At 45.3% G+C, this 20,973-nt stretch overlaps 1 protein-coding gene across 2 annotated transcripts in view; it reads right to left on the bottom strand.

The window, feature by feature from the left end:
- Nucleotides 1-20,973, bottom strand: part of GGT5 (gamma-glutamyltransferase 5) — a 42,807-nt gene that overhangs the window by 9,911 nt on the left and 11,923 nt on the right. For both annotated transcript variants that reach the window (XM_080560031.1, XM_080560032.1), the window contains exons 2-3: nt 9,498-9,789; nt 379-509 (exon numbers count right to left, since the gene is read on the bottom strand). In XM_080560031.1, the coding sequence (XP_080416157.1) occupies nt 379-509; nt 9,498-9,789 (423 nt within the window). The remainder of the gene's footprint in view (nt 1-378; nt 510-9,497; nt 9,790-20,973) is intronic.

Raw genomic sequence — 20,973 nt, 5'->3', positions numbered from 1 at the left:
ATGGCAGTGCTCCCCCCAAGTGGCAGCTCAGAGAGCACCGTTCACACCTTGCTGCACTGGTCAGATATATGACACTGAAATATAATTTCCTTGCGAGGTGAAGAAGGGACAAAGTCATTTCATTTGAAATCCAAAGCTCCTTCCCCACCACCACATGCTCTCGCTGTGAACAGCTGCACTCTTCAGTCCTGCTCTGCTTATGGAAAGCTCTCAGGATAGCTCCTGTAATCAGTGCTTTGGGTTAAACGCAAAAGCACATTTTGGGGGTTTTCAATAGAGCTTTTATATAAAAAAAAAAATCTCTCAGAGAACATGAAGGATGGTGCTAGGTGTCTGCAGAAGATGAGGCACCATGGAGCATCCAGGGCTGGCCCATACCTGTGCTGGCATTATAGATAGTAAATACGACCCCGCCACCCAGGCCCGAACTCTGAGGGTTCATCACCGACGTGCAGATCAAACCAGCGATGGCAGCATCCACAGCTGTGCCTCCACTTTTCAGGATGTCCCTGTGGTAGAAAGGGAGGAAAAAAAAGACAACTGACAAGAGCAGCCAGGGTTTGGAGAAAGCTGTCGGTATCTATGTGGGGCTGGAGAGCGTGGAAAAGAGCATTCCACTGTGGGAATGGGAAAGAAAACTTAGTGGGAAGGAACAGAGAGTCTCCAGGAGGAAAGAGTAGCTGGGGCCACAGCTGCACAAGGCTGGTCTTCCTATGGGCAAGGAGTCATGGGACAGAGGGAACTGCATCCACTCCCAAATGCTCTTGACAAAAAGGGAAAGGAAGGAGCTCCCAGACATGGGAGGACACACACTGCAGAGGGAAGAGCCTTCCACATGCTGGAAGCCAAACAACTCATTTCTGGCTCCACACCTACCGTCCCCACTAAAAAGGCATATGCTGGTCAACATATGGGGCTCAGAAGCAGGAGTGATGGATCTGTGTGAAGGAAATTCCTGAGACTCAACATCTCAGCATAAAATTGAAGCCTTACTTGATTGCTCCCACAATGTATCTTCCTGGGCTTATGTGGTATCAGCACAAAAATCCCCTCTCACTCCCCACAGATCCACAAATCAAAAACCAACAAACAAACAAAAAACAACAACAGCAACATCAAAAAAACACCAAACAAGCAGAAAAAAAAAAAAGTTTCTGCCTAGGCACAGCCACACCAAAGACCACACATGGGATTAAGGCAGCCTCATGCAGTTGTTCCTGCTAGAGAAATGTGTCTCAACAAACTGTCCTTCAAGAGCAACCATAAAAAAAAAATCTTTTCCTTGCAGTGGAAATGGAGTGGGGTGGGGTTTCCTCATGCAGCCTGCCAGTAGCCAGCCCTGCTATTTGCTAGGAAGGTTTCTGACTGCTCGGGTTGAAGTATTGCTTAGATAAGACAAAGCCAGAGGGGAAAGCGGACTAGTTCATTAACCGGAGAGTAACTGCTCCCAGAGGCTGTGACAAGAACAAAGGGCACACACAGGCACTGCTGTTTATTTTACAACCGTTGATATCTTTGGGACCTGCAGGCGCTGTGAACAGGATGCTGCCCACAGACAGACTGATTGTGCCTTTCCTTTGTTTAAGTGCCCTTGGAATGGCTGCCTGCAAGGAAATGGCATGTGGAGAAATAGGAAGAAATGAAACTGTAGGGAACCACGGGGCTTTCTGTTTGTGGTTCTGAACAGCTTTCAACCTCCTAGCAGCAAGCTGCTCCCTGGCTGTCGCCCTGAAAATGGTGACTGAGGCTCAGGGCTATGCCGCAGAAGGCCCTGGAAGCGTGTTAGAAAGCTGGGGAAAGAGTGGAGAGGAGAAGGACCACTACACTGGCCCAGGACAGTGCTCCCCAGAGCCCACAGGTTATGCCCATACGCCTGCTACACTGCTACTCCAAAAGGTGGCAACAATTAATATATTCATTTAATATTTGTGCACCTAGATGGCCTGTTTCCAGCCTCTAGATTATGCTAAAATCACGTGGTGTTCCCAAATGCTTGTTTAGTGTGGGCTAAATACCCTTTAACTACGGCAAATGTAGTGCCATATGTACAAAGCATTACAAACCTGAGTTTCTTAACATGAGCTTACCCATGCTCCTTCCCTCCAACATTTCCACTTAGAAATAGAGCCAGAATGACACAAGCTAGGTAAACTCCAGTTTGCAGCTGTGCCTTTGGCTCGCACTGAGATCAGTGAGGACAGAAGAGGTGCCAGTCTCAGCAGAAAAGGTTTGTCTGGCTGCTAAAGAAAGTAGCAGGCTTCCAAGTAGCTAAGACCTGGACTGTAACTGCCATTGGTGAAAGGGACACAAAATCCCCCAGAGCATCAAGGAGCAAGTGAGAGACGACATTCACTGGCCAGTGGACTTCAGCAGCACTGCCAGCATGGCCACATCCTGCCTGGCACGGCCCAGGCAAATCAAGTGCTTATTTATTAGCTCTGAATTGCTCCATCCTGCCAGCTGACCCGATAGTTTTCAGACGGGTCGTGCCCCAGATGTGGCTTTGTGAGTGCCTCAGGACGACAGAAAGCCGGAGGTGGTCTTTATTGTTCCTGGTCTGTGCCTCGCGCAGTGGGGCCCTGATTCTTGGCTGTGACTCCTTGGTGTTACCGCAATACAGAGCAGAAACAACACCAGCAGGCAACACAGGGACACCTTTTCACAGAAAAGCAAAGCATGTTTTGCTCTGTTCTTGGTCACTACCCCTCACTAAGCACACTCTGCAGTATAAACATGATGACAAGAAAAACAGAATTTCCAGATGATCTGAAAGTGCTTTATATTCCTATGTACAGCGGAGCAACTGTTTGTCACTGTCACCTCTGGCAGCAGATACCACATCTAACAATGTGCACTCAGGCCTATTTCTTGCCCAAGGGAGGAGGCTTTCCAGGTGCCTGCTGCATTTCAGCAAGCCCCATGGGACGGAGAGCTGTGGCTTCCCAGCCGCCAGCACAGAGTGCAGCACCTGAGAACATCTCAGTATGGGATGGGCTGTGGGATGCTGAGCTTGCTCCTTTGCCAGCAAGCCCTGTTCCCCATAGAAAACTGAGATTTCTTCCCCAAACTAGGCATTATATTGGCTCCCCACAGTCTAGCAGGAAGCGTGTCCAGCACCGTGTTACACAGACACATCCTGGAGAGCTCACACCCCACTGATGTTTCCCATCTGTTTCACATGCATCTGGGGAGATGCATGTGCCTGACAAGTTTGTCACTCACATCTCAGCACTCCTGGGTCCCACAGTACAGAAGAGATAAGGAAAAAGAAGCCTAACAGATCAGACGCCACTGATCCCAGCAAGGGTAAAGCCAAATCCTGGTCACAGTTATTAAAAAGACTTCTTTTGAGCTGTTTTGCTCTTCTACCTGTGAAGCCTGGTATGTGTCCCCATGATCAAAGCAGAGTCCAGGGCCCACAGCCACACTCTGCTACCTGCGGACTGGACCCCAGTCTCAGCAGCTTCCCATTCCCCCTCCAGCCTCTCTGGTGACTGAAAGACAAGGAAAAGTGCTCTCTGAGCTGGTTCTTGGCATATCACACTCAGCTTCCCATGTCTGCACTCAGCCAGAGCTCTGCCACTTACTTGGAAGTGATGCCTGGGAAATTTAGGGCCATTATGTCTTTCTCAGCCTGCCAGAGTGGTGGGGTACCCCCGTCCCATTCAGTTGCTTCCTTTATTTGGATCACTGCTTCAACTAGTTTAATTATAATGCAAAACCCCGGAGAGACACATAACGCCTCAAGAAAAGAAGTCTGGTACCTTATCAGGTATCTCTAGAGACATCTTAGCACTACAGCTGACAAGATCTGATAACAATGCATTTTGTCCAATATCCTTCCTGCCACATAGTTTCAGCTTTCGGGTTTGGCCATTAACAGTGTTTTCCTAAAGATAGGAGCAGAAATGGTGTTTCCTTAAAGAAGAGGATGTTAACAACCAGGTCCAGCTCCAGCAGCACTGAAACAATGCTTCACCTGCCCAGGAAGGGTGAATACTGGTACTTTCCTCACACCCCCCTCACAAGAAAGATGAGCATTGCTGGGCTGTAGACGAAGTCTGCAGTTCTGCTCAGCTAGAAGGAGCCCTGAAGCCATATTAAATGCACTTTAAATGCTTAAGTTTTAAATTATATATATATTTTTCTCTCTACTAAAGAAAGCTGGGGGCTAGGATGAGACCATCCATTAATTACATCAGAGTTGCCTGCCTAAGATTTATGAAGAGCAAAAGCAACAGCTGTTTCTATGAAAAAGGGGTCAGCTGCCAATTTAAAGTGATTAAACACAAGAAGAAGGGAAAGCAAATCCTTTGGGATATAAAGATTTTTCAGAAATGCTGCTGGGCCATCACTGAACAGAATTTTTGCAGCAGATCCTCCTCCTTGAATAGTGTCCCAGGAAACAAAGATTTTCTGACTGTTAAGTTCTCACCCTCCCACCGCGCGGCCCCCCAGGCGGGTCTCTGTTCCAGAGGAAGCCAGTTCCCAGGGCTCATGCTAGGCTGCGCTGGAGAAGTGGGACCAGAGGTGGCTGCTGGGCCAGGTCAGGTCAGCTCGCCTCTCTGCAGCAAATACCACTGCTGGGAATGAGCACTTTTCCTAAATTTCTCTGTGGCCTCATGCTGGCTCTTGCTTCTGCCATTTGGGAAACAAATGGATGCAGAGCAGTGGCTGGCAGAGTTCAAACAGCGTATTGATAGGGTATATAAAGCTTTTTGCATGGTTGATGGAAAAAGCGTCCTCCATTGCCAGGTAGGAACAAGAGGCTCAGAGCTGGAGGTGAAGGTGGGTTTGGGTATGGCTTGCTGCCAGGGCAATTGCCTCCTGCCTCCTCATGGCTTCTTGACATGGGGACAAATTACCGAGGCACACTCACCAGTTGCATAATATTGCTTTCAGTCCCCAGTCTCTAGCAGTAAAACCATCTGCAGCAAAAGGCCTGACCTCATTCAGCACTGGGAATCATGAGCCAATAGCAAGTCTAGAACAGGACCTGCCAACAAGGATGATGACGCTGGAGGCTTGCCAAGATTACTTACTTTCTGCACGGAGCCAAAAGGGTTGCATAAAAATTTCAGAAAGCCCAACCTTACATAGCCCTGGGATATACAAACACCATCTCCAGAGAGAGAAAAACCAAACCTGAAGATGACAACTGAGCACAAATTAAGAAAAAGCAGCAAACGGGAGCGGGGAACCTGTTCCACGCTCTCCTTCTTGTACTAATGAATTAGAGCTATAAGGTTCCCTCAAGCACCTTGAGGTGTCTTCCCCAACCCATCATCCCACTCATTAAAAGACACTATTGCTCTTAGAGCAAGAGGTTCAGTTCTCAATAAACTCAATTAAAAGCTCTGTAAAGAGAGCACAAAAATTCCGTCTTAAATGGCAGCCCCTTAAGCCAACGCAGATCATGTAATGGCCCAGAAATTTAATTACTGCTAATGACAACTCACTGCAAATTGGACAGCAGAATATGTGGGTTGGGTTTCATTTTTGTAAAGGAAATAAGATTTTGATTAAATAAAAAAAAATGGAAGTAGGTTAAACATTAGGTGCTGTTTTTAACTTGCGAAACTTCAGACACTGTACCAGTGTGATTGGTTTTGTGCTCGTCCTGCACTGGAAGTTCTCCAAGCATCCCCCACATGGATTTCTGGGGGGTAGGGGGGATTTGCAGGATGAAAGGGGTGGCTGGGGGCCAGCCCAGGGGGCCAGCAGAGAGAGGGTCTGCAGGCTCTGTGCAGGAAAGCAGGGACAAAGCAGCGCTGTTGAATCTCTCTCTACTTTTGCCTTTAGGGACTGGTTGAAATTATTCCTGCTCTCATCAGTGGGGCAGGCAGGCTGACAGGTTCAATTATGACATGTGGTTTTCATTTGACTAAAGCTTTACCATATCCAAGCCACGAAGCCTGATTTTTTTCCCATGGTGCTGTGGAGGCTGCTCTTTTCCTTTATGCATGTTTCTGCTAAAAGCATTCAGTAATTACCAAAAATGAGATTGAGGAAATGTGTTGTTTTGCTTATTTTACTTATTTTTAAACTCCTCTAGAAAGTTTGTTAGAAAGCTCTGGAGTGTGCACGTACAAAGGCAGCAGTGGTCTGTTTCCAGTTCAAACAATTCACGCTAATTTGGCAAAGCTGGTTGCCTTGAGGAAAAAAAAAAAAAAGAAACTTCATAGTTTTTATTTTAGATATATGTGGGTGTATTATATGCATATAATGTGTATATATGTATATGGTCAACAATGAATTACCCAGCTTTGGTAGATTAATTCTCTTGTGATTTCTCAGCAACTATAGTAGAAATGAGCCTATTCCATCCTGGACCTGCAGAGTTGAGCGCAGCTTCCGCCCCCCCCAAAAAAAAAAATGCTTATCATGATTTTGGGTCCCAGAAAAAAAAATAGGGAAATGATTATTACCCTTGGTAGTCAGTGCTCCCCAGACAAGACCAGCAAAGAGATATGCCATGTACTGCCTCAAACATAGAGGACATGGGAGAGGAGTGAGGTGGCTGAGCTGCAGAGACAGGACTGGCGTGGAAGAAAGCCTGTATGGTTGAAAAATTTGGGAGCAGGGGTGAGTGGGGTAGGTGTACAAGTTGGTAGGATGAGAGGAGCAAAAATAGTGACTGCACAGGCTCCAACACCAGCTCAGGGAGAGGGGTACATGTGGGAAGGAGCAGGCACAGAGCTGGGCGTGAGGCAATTGGGCAGAAGAGACCAGCAGCACAGGTAGCAAAGGGCCCAGCATGGACTCGGGAATGGCTGTACAGGTCCCTGTTGTTGTTGTGCCAGCAGGAATCTCAACAATCATGATTGTTCTCCTAACTCCCCAGCTCTTTACATCAGTCCAAGTCCAAAGAGATGGTGTAAAAACTTGCAAATGTTTGCATAGTTGCAGAAAGAGTGAAGACCTAAATACAGAATACAGTTCTTAGTAAGAAAAACCCCAAATTAACTATTTCTTCTTGCTTCCTCCCTCATGATTTTGAGAGTTTACATATTTCTGAACAGAAGACTCAACAGCGCTCTTTTAATCTCAGAAGCACTCAACTGACTGTCTGGGCAGTGTCTAGGAAGGCGCTGGGGCTGAGCACAGAGGGATGCGTGGCTTTGCCCCACTCTCGCTTTGTTGCGGAAGTGGGAAATGAAGTGGGAGCACCCAGGTGGCAATAGAAGGGCCCGGTGGCTAAGAAATACAGCCACTGAGAAACTGGATTTTATTGCTTCTGCTGCGACAAAATTCCTGTGTGAAGCTAAAATCTTGTTCAGCCAAGATTAAGAAGGAGGACACTCTGCTCCCCATCTGCTGCTCCCATGCAGAGCCACGGGGCAGGCCTGCAGAAGCCCTCACCCCACAGCCACAGGGGACGTCACTGACAGATGTATGCTGAGCACTGCGTGCTGCTCTGAAAGGCAGAAACCATGGTCAAAGCAACTCTCATGTAGCATCCACGCAGTGTTATTTCTGTGCTAGGCTTCCTTGCTTATACAGCTGAGATAACATCATTTTCTCCCCCACTGCTGTGAGAATTAATTTAGTGGTGACTATCGTGAGATAGCTGAGACATACAGATCTAACACCACAGAAAGGCCTGGGAGAAAATGAACAAGACCACACACCGTACAGAGCATGCAGTACGCTTCCCCCAAAGAAAAGATGTCCTTTCCTTGTAAGCTACCACTGTGGGCCAGTGGGGACAAAGAAAGAAATAGGACAGTGACAGAAGTGCAGATGTTATACGAAGCTTCTGATCCCAAGCTCTGCTGCAGATGAACATATACAAACCATTTTCTTTTTATTATGGTCCACTGAAGGAACAACAACAGACAGCTCAAGCTGGGAGAAGAGCACAGAAATTTGGTTTATTCCAAGTGTAAGGACACCACAGGAGTCCAAAGGAGTAGAGCTAACCAGCAAGCAGAAAATGTGTCTAGAGCCAAGGTGAAGGAGAAGAATGGTCTTGGCTGGAGAGATCCAGAGCAGTTGGCAGGACAGGCAGAGAGAGCTGATCTATTTGGAGCAGCGGGATGTGATGTTTAGGCTGGGGAGGAGAAAAATTGTGTGATGGGAAGTTGGGGCAAGGAGAGAATTTTGTGGGGATCATTGGCAAACTATCTGTAGAGAAGCTAAGGTGGTCTGTCAGACCAGAGGGACTCTACAGACCTTTCCAGCACATGTGCAGAAGGTGCAGCTACAGCGATGGTTGAGGCTACAGAAGCAGGTGGAGCTTCCTGCAGAGAGAAGGGAAGGAGACAGACGACAGCCCAGCAGCAGTAGCCAGGTAGCCAAAGCATCTCAGTTGTTGATCTGATCACAGATTTCTGTGGCTCTCACTTCAGTGCCCTCCAGCTGATTCTACACTGCTTCAAGTTAAAAACTGCAATAGCTGCAAACTATGCTGCAATTTCTCCAGCAGATTGAGTAGTCTGATAGTTTTCTTTATTTTTATTACTACTGATTTAAAAGATCCTTCTTCTTTCCTCTGAGGAACTAATTTGTGGTGTAGCATAAAAAAATCTCATTTCTTGACATACATACAGCCACAATACACAGCTACTCACAACTTCTGTGTCAGCATGTCACTGCACAAACCACACACGGAACACGGCAAGTGTGGTGCAAAGACACTGGCTCTTGACTCACTCCTCCAGCCTCAAGGCAGAACACACAGCTCCAGTATCCATGTAGCTTGTGAAAGTTTACGTTCCTTCCTTCTACTTTCATGTATGCAAGTGTTTAAGAATTGAAGCAACAGCACTAGTAAAGTAATAACATAAGAGTTAAAAGGTTTGAGAGAAAAGTTATTATACAAACTGAAGTGTTGCAACCTGGGCAGCTGGAGGATTTTCTTATACCTACATCCTTCCTTCCAAGCAACGTAAGTATGTCTTTTGTACTTATGCTGTCTCAGCTGATTTTCAATTAAACCTACTCTTTGTTTTCCAATACAGTGTATTTCCTGGTAGCAGATATACCTGCTGCAGGCTTTGTTCCAGAAATGCACACCCTAAGGGCTGGGCTGCCCAATCCCCTTTACTCACTCAGTGTGCCTGCTTTCCTTGCCTCTGCTGAAGCCTGGCTGCAGCTCTCTGTGAGCTCCTCTCACTTCTTCCTTAGATGATTTCTAAGCTACTTATCCAACCAACTTACCACCATGAAGTAATCAGTTAATTTCCTGCTTCCCCTGTTAAAAACAACCTTGCATCTGTATACTATAAATATTTGTACCTTCCCAAAGGCCACTTACGTGACATTAGATATTTAAGATAAGCATCAGCTGCAGACGCAGGTCTCCATCTGCTCCTCGAGCTGCTCTACTGCCAACAGAAAGCACCCAGGGAGCAGCATTGCTCCTCAGCCCCACGGGTGGGGATGAGGCAGAAACCCAGCTCGTTCCCATAGTCAGCACGTGTGCCTGTCTGCCAGTCTGAGCTCACAACGTACGCAAGGGGTAAAGTGACAAACCGAGAGGTCCGTGTACATACCGGCCGATGTCAGAGCAGGTCTCGGTGTCAGCAGCCACGGCACCGTGCAGGTAGTGCTGAGGACCGCACTTGGGTTGAGTCAGGATGACCACGAGCACAACCACCAGTGCCAGCACCCCGAGGGTCAGCAGCACCAGGCAACAGATCCTTCCTGTAGACATGTCTGTTCCTATGCCGCCGCAGGCAGCCGGGATGCTTCCACTCCTTTTGCAAAGGCGCCTGCTTTGCTCAGGGTGGAAGTAGAGCAGCTCTGGGTGGGAGGTCTCACTGAAGTGGGCTCTGCCCCCTGTGACTGAGAATTATATTTTTTAAGATTAAAAAACAATGAAAAGGAAATGGTGTACTTCTTCTGTCCTGCTCTGACATGTGAGAATCTTTTCACTCCCTTTTATAAACTAAACTTTTTCTGGCAAATCCCCTTGCCTTTTTTTTTTTTTTAAAGTCTCTGATGAAAACGTTTAACACATTCATTGCTGGTGCACTTCAGAGTGAAATCTCCACACTGCTTATTGGCTTCAGGCAGCCTTCCTGCCTTCACATTCTTGCCACATAGAGCAAACTACAAAGCAAAGGCAGCCTACATGGTGAATCACAGCATCAATCATACATTGCACACAGGGTATTTTCTTTCTGTCAGGTTACTCAAAGAAGTAAAAGCTAAGCACATATGAAATACAAAGCTCAAACCTTCATATTTACTCTTACTTTACCTTATAGTTTACTCTAGCCTTGCTTAATTACTTTCTTAAAATCAGTAAATCTTGCCAGTGTCCACACCATACATCCTCTGTAAAAGAGCATAACAAAGTTGCTTTAATAAAGCAGTAGGTTTCTGCAATTCTGCAAAACATTAGAGCCAAAAGCTCTGAGGTCCAGCATGTGTCAGTCAGCAACCAGAGCACCTGGGAAGAGAATGGCCGCTGAGGCAGGTAGACCTAGTTCCTAGCAGAGCCGTGATGAGCAGCATGGGCTGCTACATAGCCCAAGAGGCCCCAGCTGGTTCTTTAAGAGCCTCTTAGTTTCACAGCTCTTCTTGCACTAAAAAAGTTTGAGATATGGCTCCATACCTGCCTGCTTTCTTTATAAAGGTTGTTACCTGTGATCATTTTCCAGCTATATTAGTGGGAAGGGGAGATTAACTTGGGCAGATTTACACGTGTATTTCAGTACAGACTTTGAACTTGCACTCACTAAAATGCATCTCATAGCTAAACAATACGATTTCATGTATGATATCTCAAGAAATGGATTTGATGGACAACACTGGTTTTTTGTAGCTGTATCTTCCCGTAAGGTTATATGGGGGAAGAGAGAATAGTCCAAGAAAAATACATGGTTTTGTCCAAGATAAACCATGGTCCCTGCAGAATCGTTTCTTGGTCTCCTCATCTCTGTCTTGGCAAATACAGGCATGTGTAAAAAGCCTTCACAGATCTAATGTGACTCTTCATTTCACCCCATTGCAAAACATCACTGATCTCATAAAATTTCTCAGTCCCTGCATGGCTTTCATGTTTCATTTTTTCAGAAATTATTCTATGGGACTTAAAGAATCACCAGTTATGGTGGTTTTTCATATCAGGGCTGGAAACCCTAGCCACTCGGTACCAAGAGACTCAAGTGGATTTTGCCCATTTGCTTTCATCAAACGCTATGAAGAAGTTAACTCCAGATTAATTCTCCAGATTTCTTTCAAATTTGGTTTTCAGCTCAGCAAATCAAACAACTATATCTGGAAAATAACCCTTGCGCTGCCAAGGAGGAGACCTGGAAGTGGCAAGAAAGGGAACAGAGATTGTTATTCCCAGACCACTTCTGCAAATGCCAAGATGTCTTTGTGATCTATCCCAACAGATGCCTCCTGTAGGTGATCCTGTTAGTCCTTTACATACATGAATGAAGGCTGAGCCTCCTTCTCTCGTTCAGTGCATAACCTTTACATTCTTGTTGGTGCAATACTCAACTTCAGCCTTATTACGCTGCAATGTCTGCACCGACCCTCCCATGTGAGACACAGCTTAGCTGCTCGCATGTGGTGGCTCAGGACTGTGACCTCTATTTATTTATTTATTTATTTATTTGTTTGTTTGTTTCTTAATACTTTCACATTTATTATCCTTGCCTGGGAGCTCAGTTTGCCTTAGCACAAATCTCCACACACAGTATTGCACTGACTCTCTGGTCCCTCTCTGCCAGCGTGAAGGGCTTTCTATATTGCATGAAAAAGAGTTCAGGTATTTACAGACCCTTAGGGGCCAAGATACACTTGCAGAGATTTACAACAGCACTTCTGTGTCTAGTTGTCAGTGCAAACAAAGGTATGCATGCCAACAGAGTTCCATTTTCATGGGAAAATACTAAAGAATTCAAGATTGGAGCATATCAAATCCAGTGAAAACTCTGGAAGATACCATCAAAGGCATAAGAACAGTATATAATAACACCTAGTAATATTAATTGATTAATATTACACTGTAACAGCCTATTATAATAAATGTATTATGAATAGATTGTGATAAATCTTATAGATTACACAATAAATAATAGTTAATATATTATTAATCTATATTACATTGTTCAGCATATTTTGGTATTATAAAGTTATAGCAACATATTAATATAATTTAATGATTAACATATAATATTGAATTATATTTATGAAATTCAATCATCTAGATCTCATATCTTACTGCATATTTTAATTAGAACTGCAGTCATTAACAGAGTCACCATTTACTAACTAAAAAACAGGCACAGTATTTTTATGTTGTCCTTTATACTGTTTGGGGTTCTGTTACATCTTTTTCCAACTCCTCAACTGAGACCAAACTTCAAAGTAATTCACCATCTGAAGTATGGGCATTGATAAGGTTAACGCGACAGTTACCTTACAGATGGTAGTAAACCCCTAATGGGTGGAGAACCTCAGATTTGAAGGGCATAAGCACAGAGTGAAGGATATGGGAAGAAGTTCCCCTTGGAGGTAGGTTATTGTGGCGGTATGGAGGTTCTCACTGTGCACATGGCAGCAAGTCCAATCGCATCATCCAACAACCGAAGGGACCGGGCCAGCCTCTGGAGGCAGCAGCAGCCGCCTCGTCCGCCACGCTGGAGACAGCGTGATCCTCACTGTTTGTTTTGGCAGCAGAGCGTTGCACTGAGCCAATGTAATTTCACCTGGAGTTCCAACATGCTCCTGACACACTGAGCTACCATCTGCAGAGCCTGCTCCTCCAACAGTGAAGCTGTTTTCAGATGACAACTGGAAAAGAAAGGCTGGTTGCTGGCTGCAAGCCAGCCCTCATAACCAGCCCAGGATCCTGGGCGTGAAGAGACAATCCCAAAGATCACCAGCATCTACATGTGCTGTACACGTACTTTTTATTCAGTACAAGAAAGTTGGAGGTGCAAATTAAGGAGACGCCTTCTGAGAACACTGAGATCACGTTGCTGAAGGAGGATTCACGTCAGTACAGGGCCACACTAAAGAGAACAAGGTTGCTGCCCAGTCTGCAGCAAAAGGGTAGGTCTGTGGCATGAATGGCATTTCAGGCACTGTGTTTTCTCCATGCCTCCTTTTCTTCAGTGTAGTTTTCCATTGACAACGGGAGGAAAAGAGCATGACTGGACAGAAAGCCAGGCATTTCTACTTCACGAAGAAAAGCTGACTAAGATACCAGTTCTCAATTTATCACTCTTCATCTCCCCCTTTTTTTTTTTAAATAAACTAAAGAACCCTAAACACATACCAAACTCATAATGTGTTCTCATGCTAGCATCCTAACCATTCTCCTTTGCCTTTTGTCTTTGCACTATTCATATTACATTGCAACATACTCCAAAAGATGCCTCTTTCTGCTGGTGTTTGTTTGTGGAGCATTCTCTGCTATCACTGTGCTCTTACGGTAATAAATAACAGTTTCTCAACTCTAAATTAAGTTTAAATGGTTGGACAAGAGTCTAGGAAATTTTCCAAGAGCGTGCAGCCAAAGCCAAACTGGATGCACTTCATACACTGTCTCCTCCTCCAATCATGCTTATTTATAACCCAAGAATATCAGTTGTCTCTCTATGATAATCAAATTATAGAAATACAGGCAACATGCTGGGAATTTATTGTTCAAATCTTCTAAGAAACCTATAGAAGGACGCGGACCACAGATGTTGGTGGTCACGATGGTATTTGTCTCAGTACAATTTTTCAGAAACTGGGAAATCCTAACCTTTGCACATTTAATTCCTTTAGACACAAATTTTCTTTATTGATGGCTATGGTTTTGCTCCCATGAAAATCAAGTTTGTACAGTTTTTTAGACATCTGGAAAAACAGAAACTCAGAAACAGCAAATTTTGGTACTGAAGAACTTCTCATTCATGTATTTGTGATGAAAACTAAGTCCATAATCTCCTTTACTTCAGGAAAACCAAACCCTGCTTCTTTTGTTATTGAATTTAGAAATGGAAACACTTTCTAAAATTACACATGGACTTATGTTCCACTGAGATTAACGTTTAAATATTTTCAAAATCAAGGCTTTCTGATTTGCTTGGTAATTTCAAAGCATCCCAGGGAAAAACTCTTCTGGTTCTAGCTGAGAAATGTGGTAGTACTTCATCTCAAATCTTGAAAATGTGCTTCTGACTGCAACATTAATGGTTGAACAGATTCCTCCTGCAAGCCCTGAAAGGCTTTCAGGGTGATCACAAGCACTCCCATGTGGTAGGAGCACAGCATCAGCAACAGGGCTGTGATGGATGACGGGGGAGGCAAACCTACAGCTCAAAGAGGGCATGTATCAACAGCCTGACACTACTCTAGGACTATTTTCCAGCATATAAAGGGAAAGAGTTACAAAGCTTCAGCCATTATAACTTTCAGTTTCCCACTGTAGGGGATCTGCCTTTGTGGGCTGTTAGGATGAACTAAGAGAAAGCACCTGAATGGGACTGTCACAGGACACGCACCACTTCTCACATCCCTGAAGCCATCAAAAGGACCCACCAGAATCCCAAAAACTCCCATGTCTTTGCTGAATTTTCCTAGGTTAAAAGCAGAGCCGACGCTTCCTTCTTCCTTCCTTGTTGGTTGCAAAGTGAAGCCTGAAATAAACGTTGTGCTGAACCCAGACAAAAATATCCTCTATTCTACAGTTCAGTCAACAGATGGAAAGTCAATTAATTGCACAGCTCTGCTTGGTGGGATACAAGGCACAGGCCCACTGCCCAAGGGGAACTTTTCTCCATTAACTTTATTCAGTGAGTACATCCAGGCACGGCTTGCTGTACAGCATCAGCGCTCAATTCTTCCTCTAACAGTGCAACCATGCTCAGGATTAGATTAGCAGTGAACCATTCTGGTTCAGTATTTAACTCCTTAGTGCCCTTTAGGAGCAAATCCAGCAGGAGCTGTTTCTTAAATGTTTCTTAAAGACTAAACTTCATTAGTACAATTACTGCACCAGCAGAAAATGTTGAAACTAGGAAACAAAAGGGAGCCTTGTATGCATCCAAAGACACCAAGAATAAACTCTGAACTCTATTTTGACTAAATTAGGCCAAAGTACTATAGTAGTGACCCCAAAGGATATCTGTGGATGGTTTCAACTGACTTGAAGGTACTAAATTCATTGAAAGTAGTAAATAAAATGCATTTTACAGTTAAATGCACAGGTACCTGTATATAACAACCTATACAGCTGTCATATATTTTATAAGATCTCAGTGAGACACCATCAGTGGAATTATTCCTGCAGAATTTTTCTGTTATTAAATACAGCAAAACACTCTTGAATTAAAAAGGAATTATTGTGCTATTATAATGAAGTCAATAAACAGAGAATATGGCTCAAAACCACATGTCTTTTGAGCAAATAATTGTTTTTAGGGATGTTTTAGATGTCGTACACTACATACATGCTGGTGAATTGCTAACAGCCCTGATCAATCCTGAAACAATACTGAGTACTGCCAGTGCTTGCAGCAAATGAAGATCTTCCAAGTCAAAAGATCTCCTGCAAGTCGGCTTCCCAGCCAGGCACTCGCTGGGATCCCAGCCTGCACAGTCCATGTCCAGTGCTGGGTTCCCCGTGCCAAAGGCTGGTGCTTCAGCTTACTGCACTGCTGTGCTGGAGTGATGCAGTCTCTTCTGCGATGAGGGGAGGCATAAACTCCTGTTCAAAAGAGTCCTACTTTTTGCAGCCAAAGCAAGGTCTGCCAGATTTGCCTGAGTTAGCAGAACTGGCTAGAAAATAACAATCATAGTTTGACCCATTTATATTTTGGAGTTCAAGCATTTAACTAAAAAATTCCCAACCCACTCAATTATCTGCCTCTGTGTAATTTTCTAATGAACAAGACACTTGCCAAGACAAGGGAGCCAAGAATCAAACTTACAATCCAAAGGACTTGTTTAAAAATCATGTTAGACAGCAAGCTGTTCAGCATCTTCTAAGCCAGGTTCCCAGCTGGGTATTAATTGGGGGTTTGCAGAGCTATCAGCAGAGCTTTTCGGCTCCATGCTGTCTGAGGAGCAGAGCGAGGCCATGCTTGCTCTCAGCGAGATAGGTATACAGGAGAGCACCATCTGCAAGTAGAGCTGCTACCTTACAGTTTTAAGGACGAAACAACAGTCTGTGCACATGTTACAAAGCAGACAAAACCACCTTTCCTTTCCTTCTCTTCCCATCTACTCTCCCATCTGCATTTGCCATCTTTCTGTTTTATAGCACCTCAGCACAATTACTTATCTTCTTTAAAAGGCCTTACTTGACACTGATGGGAAGCACTGCCTTGAATCAGGGCTGACCTGTGGCCTCATAGCCTGCCCCAGCCATTCAGCCAGGAGTCTTTTGCTCCCCTTTGGCCATTGTGTGGAGCAGGAAGTTCACACAGAGCCCAGCTCTTTCCTCTGGCTGTCTCTGACCTGCACTTCTCAGCACTGCTGAGCTAGGAGCAGAGGAGCTTATAAGGCAGAGAGGCACTTCCAAGTGCTCACAGCCACGCACAGTTCAAGGGTTGCCTTGATCAGGGTTTGTTCAGTGGCTTCTCTTCAGTCTGGAAGTCCCGGGGTCTGCTGAGAAGCAAGCGTGGCTCAAGGCAGCAGAGCCACTCAACACAGCAGGGGAGCTGAGGAAGCAGACGTGTGATTTTCCCAGGGATTTTTAAAGAGGGAAGAAAGCAACATGCCCACATCCTGAGCTCTTTAACGCCCCCCAAAGCCTAGAAGGATGTTCAGAAAAAGGCATACTTGTTGAAATACATTGGGGCAAATCAAAAGGGAGAATACAAGGACAAAAGTGCAATCTCAGCAGATTTGTGGCTAAAACTAAATCAAGGGAAGTGGCCAACAAGACAAGCAGCAGAGCATCATCCACAGGGACCTTGATGAACTTGAACAGAAACCTCATGACACTGGGTAAAGAACAGGGCAAAAGTCTGCACCTGGGCAGAATAACACCGTGCTTAGCACAGGCTCTGCTATGAAGGTCCTGGGCTGGAGGTGGGAGCCAGGCTGACCACGCACCACAGGGTGCTCCTGCTGCAAACCAGGCCAGCAGGTACCGGGTGCCTTCAGGAGTGGCACCAGTAGATTAAAGGAATTATCTTTCCCTTTTTCAGACACCTGAAATACTGCAATGTGCTGTGAGAGCTGAGCCCTGTGAGCTCACCAGGAGTTGAACTAAAGAAGCCTGCTAAAAGCCAAATTCCTGGTGAGAGGAGGTGTGGCGAGCACAGCGGGGAAATTCAAAGGGACCTCCTGCGGTGGTGAGTCCTTAGGCTGTCCTTAGTGGTTAGTTCTTGAGCTGTCCTCTTTAACCTCACACAGGAGCTTTGGAAACTCCTCTGGTTTCATTACGCCCAACCAGGGGAGGCTGAAAGCTGGCTGTGAGCTGTGCTGGGCTGGCTGTGGCTGAGCAGCACGGGCCCAAAGGAGCCTCTGTGCTCTGCAGGGCTAAACCCTGCTCAGGCACAGCCTCCCCACGACAGTCAAGGGTGTCAAGCAGGAAACGGCGATGAGGATAACAGTGTATGAACTTTGGCAAAACCCACATATTTGCCTGCTTGTCCTTTCCCAAGCCCTCCAGCTGCCTCCCCAGCCCCTATCATGCTGGCTCTGAACTCCCCAACACAGCCTGTCCTGTGCCTAATGCCTCTACCTCCCCACACCCCGGGTCCCTGCTCCTCACTCCTGCAGTTGGCTGGTACTTGCTACAACTGTGCAGGAGTTGCAGGGAGAACACTCCATGGGCTGCACATACTGAGCCCCGAGCAACTGCAGTGCTACGTCTGCCTTGGGCTGTTTGTGCAGCTGGTGCAACTTTTTTTTTTTTTCTGTTGAAATACTTTATTTTAGTTAAGGGTATATAGAAACAATAGGGACTTTTGTATTAAGAGGCCATTTGAAAACAAGCTCGTGCTCTCAGAAAGATAAGCAAGGAGGGGAAATACTTTTTAAAAAATCCCCCAAAATGAAAACTGAAAAAAAAAAAAGACACCAGGCTTTTCTGGGATTCCCAGGTAAACAGCAGAGCTGTACTGCTGGGCACAGCAAGCCTTTCCAAGTGTTTCATCACACTGAGTCAGGAATGAAGACCAGGACTAGCATCTGGATTTCATCTCCTCTCCTAAATGAGCAGGAATGCTCAGAGAACAAACAAAAACAGCCAAACAGATCCCTCTTTCCTCTGGAGATGGCGGGCCCCTTCTCCTCCTATCCCTGCAGCTCCTTCTGAGGAATAAGAGCGTACCTACAGCATCCCCGCTGGAGTTTCACACCACATCCCACCATCTCACCAGAGCCCCGTGACATCCACCTCTAGCTAAGCACAGCAGAGCCTGGGGCTGCCTTTTGTTTGCATGCTTATGTGAGTATTTCTGGCTACAGCCGCTTTCTGCTTTGTGCACATCTACCTGGCATCCACTGGCACTGCAGACAGAGGAAAAGCTGAGCCGCCCCAGCAGCTCACTGCCACTGAGGGGGCTTTGCTCTCCCTTCCCACCCCAACCCGCTCCCAGCTGTGGTACCCCCCACTAAGCAAAAATTTGCCCGTGTTTGGTGATTTGATTGCTAACTCAGAAAATATGATTACCTTTTCTTTGTTGGCCACTGTTCTAGTGCAAGTAAAGCGAATGAGCTCACGCAGGAGCTCTGATAAATGTCTGAGCTGGTGCAGAAAGGGTAGGAAGGGACCGGCAGGATGTGTTTCTCGGGGAAGCCGCACACTGCTGGAGAGGCTCATCCAGGCTTGCCATGAGTCCCAGCTTAAACACAGCCCTAGCACTCAGCATGGCTGCTCCTCAGGAAGGTTAGGCCCCCAAAATACAAGTCAGATGTGCGAGTGCTGCAAGTCAATAAAGATCTAATGAGAACCAGCACACGAGCAGGCAAATGCAGCACAAGCGGGTTTCCCTACCAGGGAAGGTGGGAACAGAAGATTCTTAACTGCTCTCATGGTCCTGACGTACTTCACAAGCAGAGCAAAAGGAAAGCAGACAGAAAGAGAGACAGCAGCTCTACAAACAGTCCTTGTCATGTCCTGGTGCAAAGTAAGAGGATTTTTGCTGATGGTGCAACTACTTTACCACAGACTAAGCTCCTAGTTCTGCTTCAGTCCCAGGGATTGCTTCATAATGACTTCCCTTCCTTCTGAGTGGCCCTGGGACTTTGTGTGAAATAATCCTTTTCTTGTGCAAGAACACAAAAAAGTGTTTGCTTTCTTCACCAAAAACTGGAGGAGCAGCATCTAAGGCAGGAGAAATTCAGTCTTCTGGGTTTTGCTTTCTGTCCTTTTTTTTTCCTTTTCATCATCTTTCAATGATGTTTTACTTTGGAAATTCCCCAGTGTTCAAATCCTTTCAAGAAATGGAGTTTTCAGTCTCTTGCACAATTCCCTTCGGACCTGTTGTATTATTTATCCTTAACCACTTTCCCACACAGTGATGCTGCAAATGGCTCCTTTCTTCAGAATTTTACACCCTTTCCTCTAGGGACACACTGATATCACAGTCCCAAAACTTACTCAGCTGGAATGTGAGGCAGAAATTGCAAAAATTCAACTGTCATTCGTTCATGAGAACGAGCAATGGGAATGGAAAACCACCCTGCTTTCCCACATTCACAAATGGAACAGTAAACTTTGCTGATGTCAAATGTGTAGCATAAGCATACCTGAGCTGAGCTGGATGAGTACTACAGATTGTTATTTCAGTAGAGCATAAACTATTGTTAGAATTTCATGCATATCCTTCCGTTCTCTTCTTCGTTGTGTATTTAAGACTTTTTTTTTCCACAGCAGATAGTTATGTTTCTTGACATGATGGAGTAAGGCATTTTAAGCTATTCAAATTACAAAATGCACATAAACTATTGTCAGCAATGGACTCCTAGATGGTTACAATTTTCATAGGCAGGTAATTTTTTCCCCCTTTATTATATCCCAAAACTGAACTGGATGCTCAGACCTGAATGCTGTGCAGGATGCTACCTGCAGTACTACAGAAATGCCCGGACAATGTTGGAAGATGCCCAGAAACATCGGAGCTGACAGATATGTTGAGCATTTTTCCAGAGACACTAACAGCAAAACAGGGCAAAACAGCTGTTAACCACAGATAGTATAACTGGAAAAACCAGAGGGATGGAGAACAGAAATGTTTACAACAATTAAGTAATAAAGTTCAGTGACTGCCACCTCCTGCAAATCCTGTGAGAGAGCTCTCTGAAAGCAGGACAGTGCAATGGCAAACATCCGAAAACACAGTCCTGACCAAGGCTCTTGCTGGGTGAAGAAATCACAGATACCGACAGTGCTATAGACCCTTTCCAAATCATGTGGCAGTAGCTGTACCAGCACAGAGCATTTCATCTCTTTGGCTTAATTTACTTCTGCTTTATTCACCACAAGCCTCACCTAGACTCCAAACCAAAATTGGCAGTGCATGGCCTTCCATAGACGTAACTCAAGGAAAGATAGTGGCGTGATGAAAAATGTGAATTCAAGAAAAACTTAAGATACTCTTTTTAGCATGAAAAGTAGAACCACTGATCTCATTATCAAATGGCAGATGGAACCAGCAGTACTTCACAAAGAGAAACAAACCAATTTCCAGTGGTGTACATGGGTCAGCATAGAAAGGACATAAAGTAAATAATACACACAGAAACATCTGGTTTTTGTCCGCTACAAATTAAAGGACTTCCAGCAGCTTCTTGGCAGGGAGTCCTATTTAATTAAAATTAAATTAATTTGGCCATCTCCAGTGCTTCATGCTAGCAGAATGGCTCTGAAACAAGAAAGAAATGGACTTGGTCCTTCAGCCTCAGAGAGAATCCCCTTTGGAAACCAAGAAACCAAAACCCAACTCCAGGTGCCACAGCCACGAGGCTAACCGTACCTTGGATTTCTTTCTGACCTTCTCCTCCTCTGTCTGCATCAGCAGCTTTCACAATGAATGAAAGCAGAGAGTTTTGGATGCT

Source organism: Anser brachyrhynchus (genome assembly GCF_964034855.1).
Source record: "Anser brachyrhynchus genome assembly, chromosome: 17".
Classification (NCBI taxonomy): domain Eukaryota; kingdom Metazoa; phylum Chordata; class Aves; order Anseriformes; family Anatidae; genus Anser; species Anser brachyrhynchus.
The sequence above is the reverse complement of the archived record's forward strand: the minus strand, read 5'-3'. Positions and strand labels throughout refer to the sequence as shown.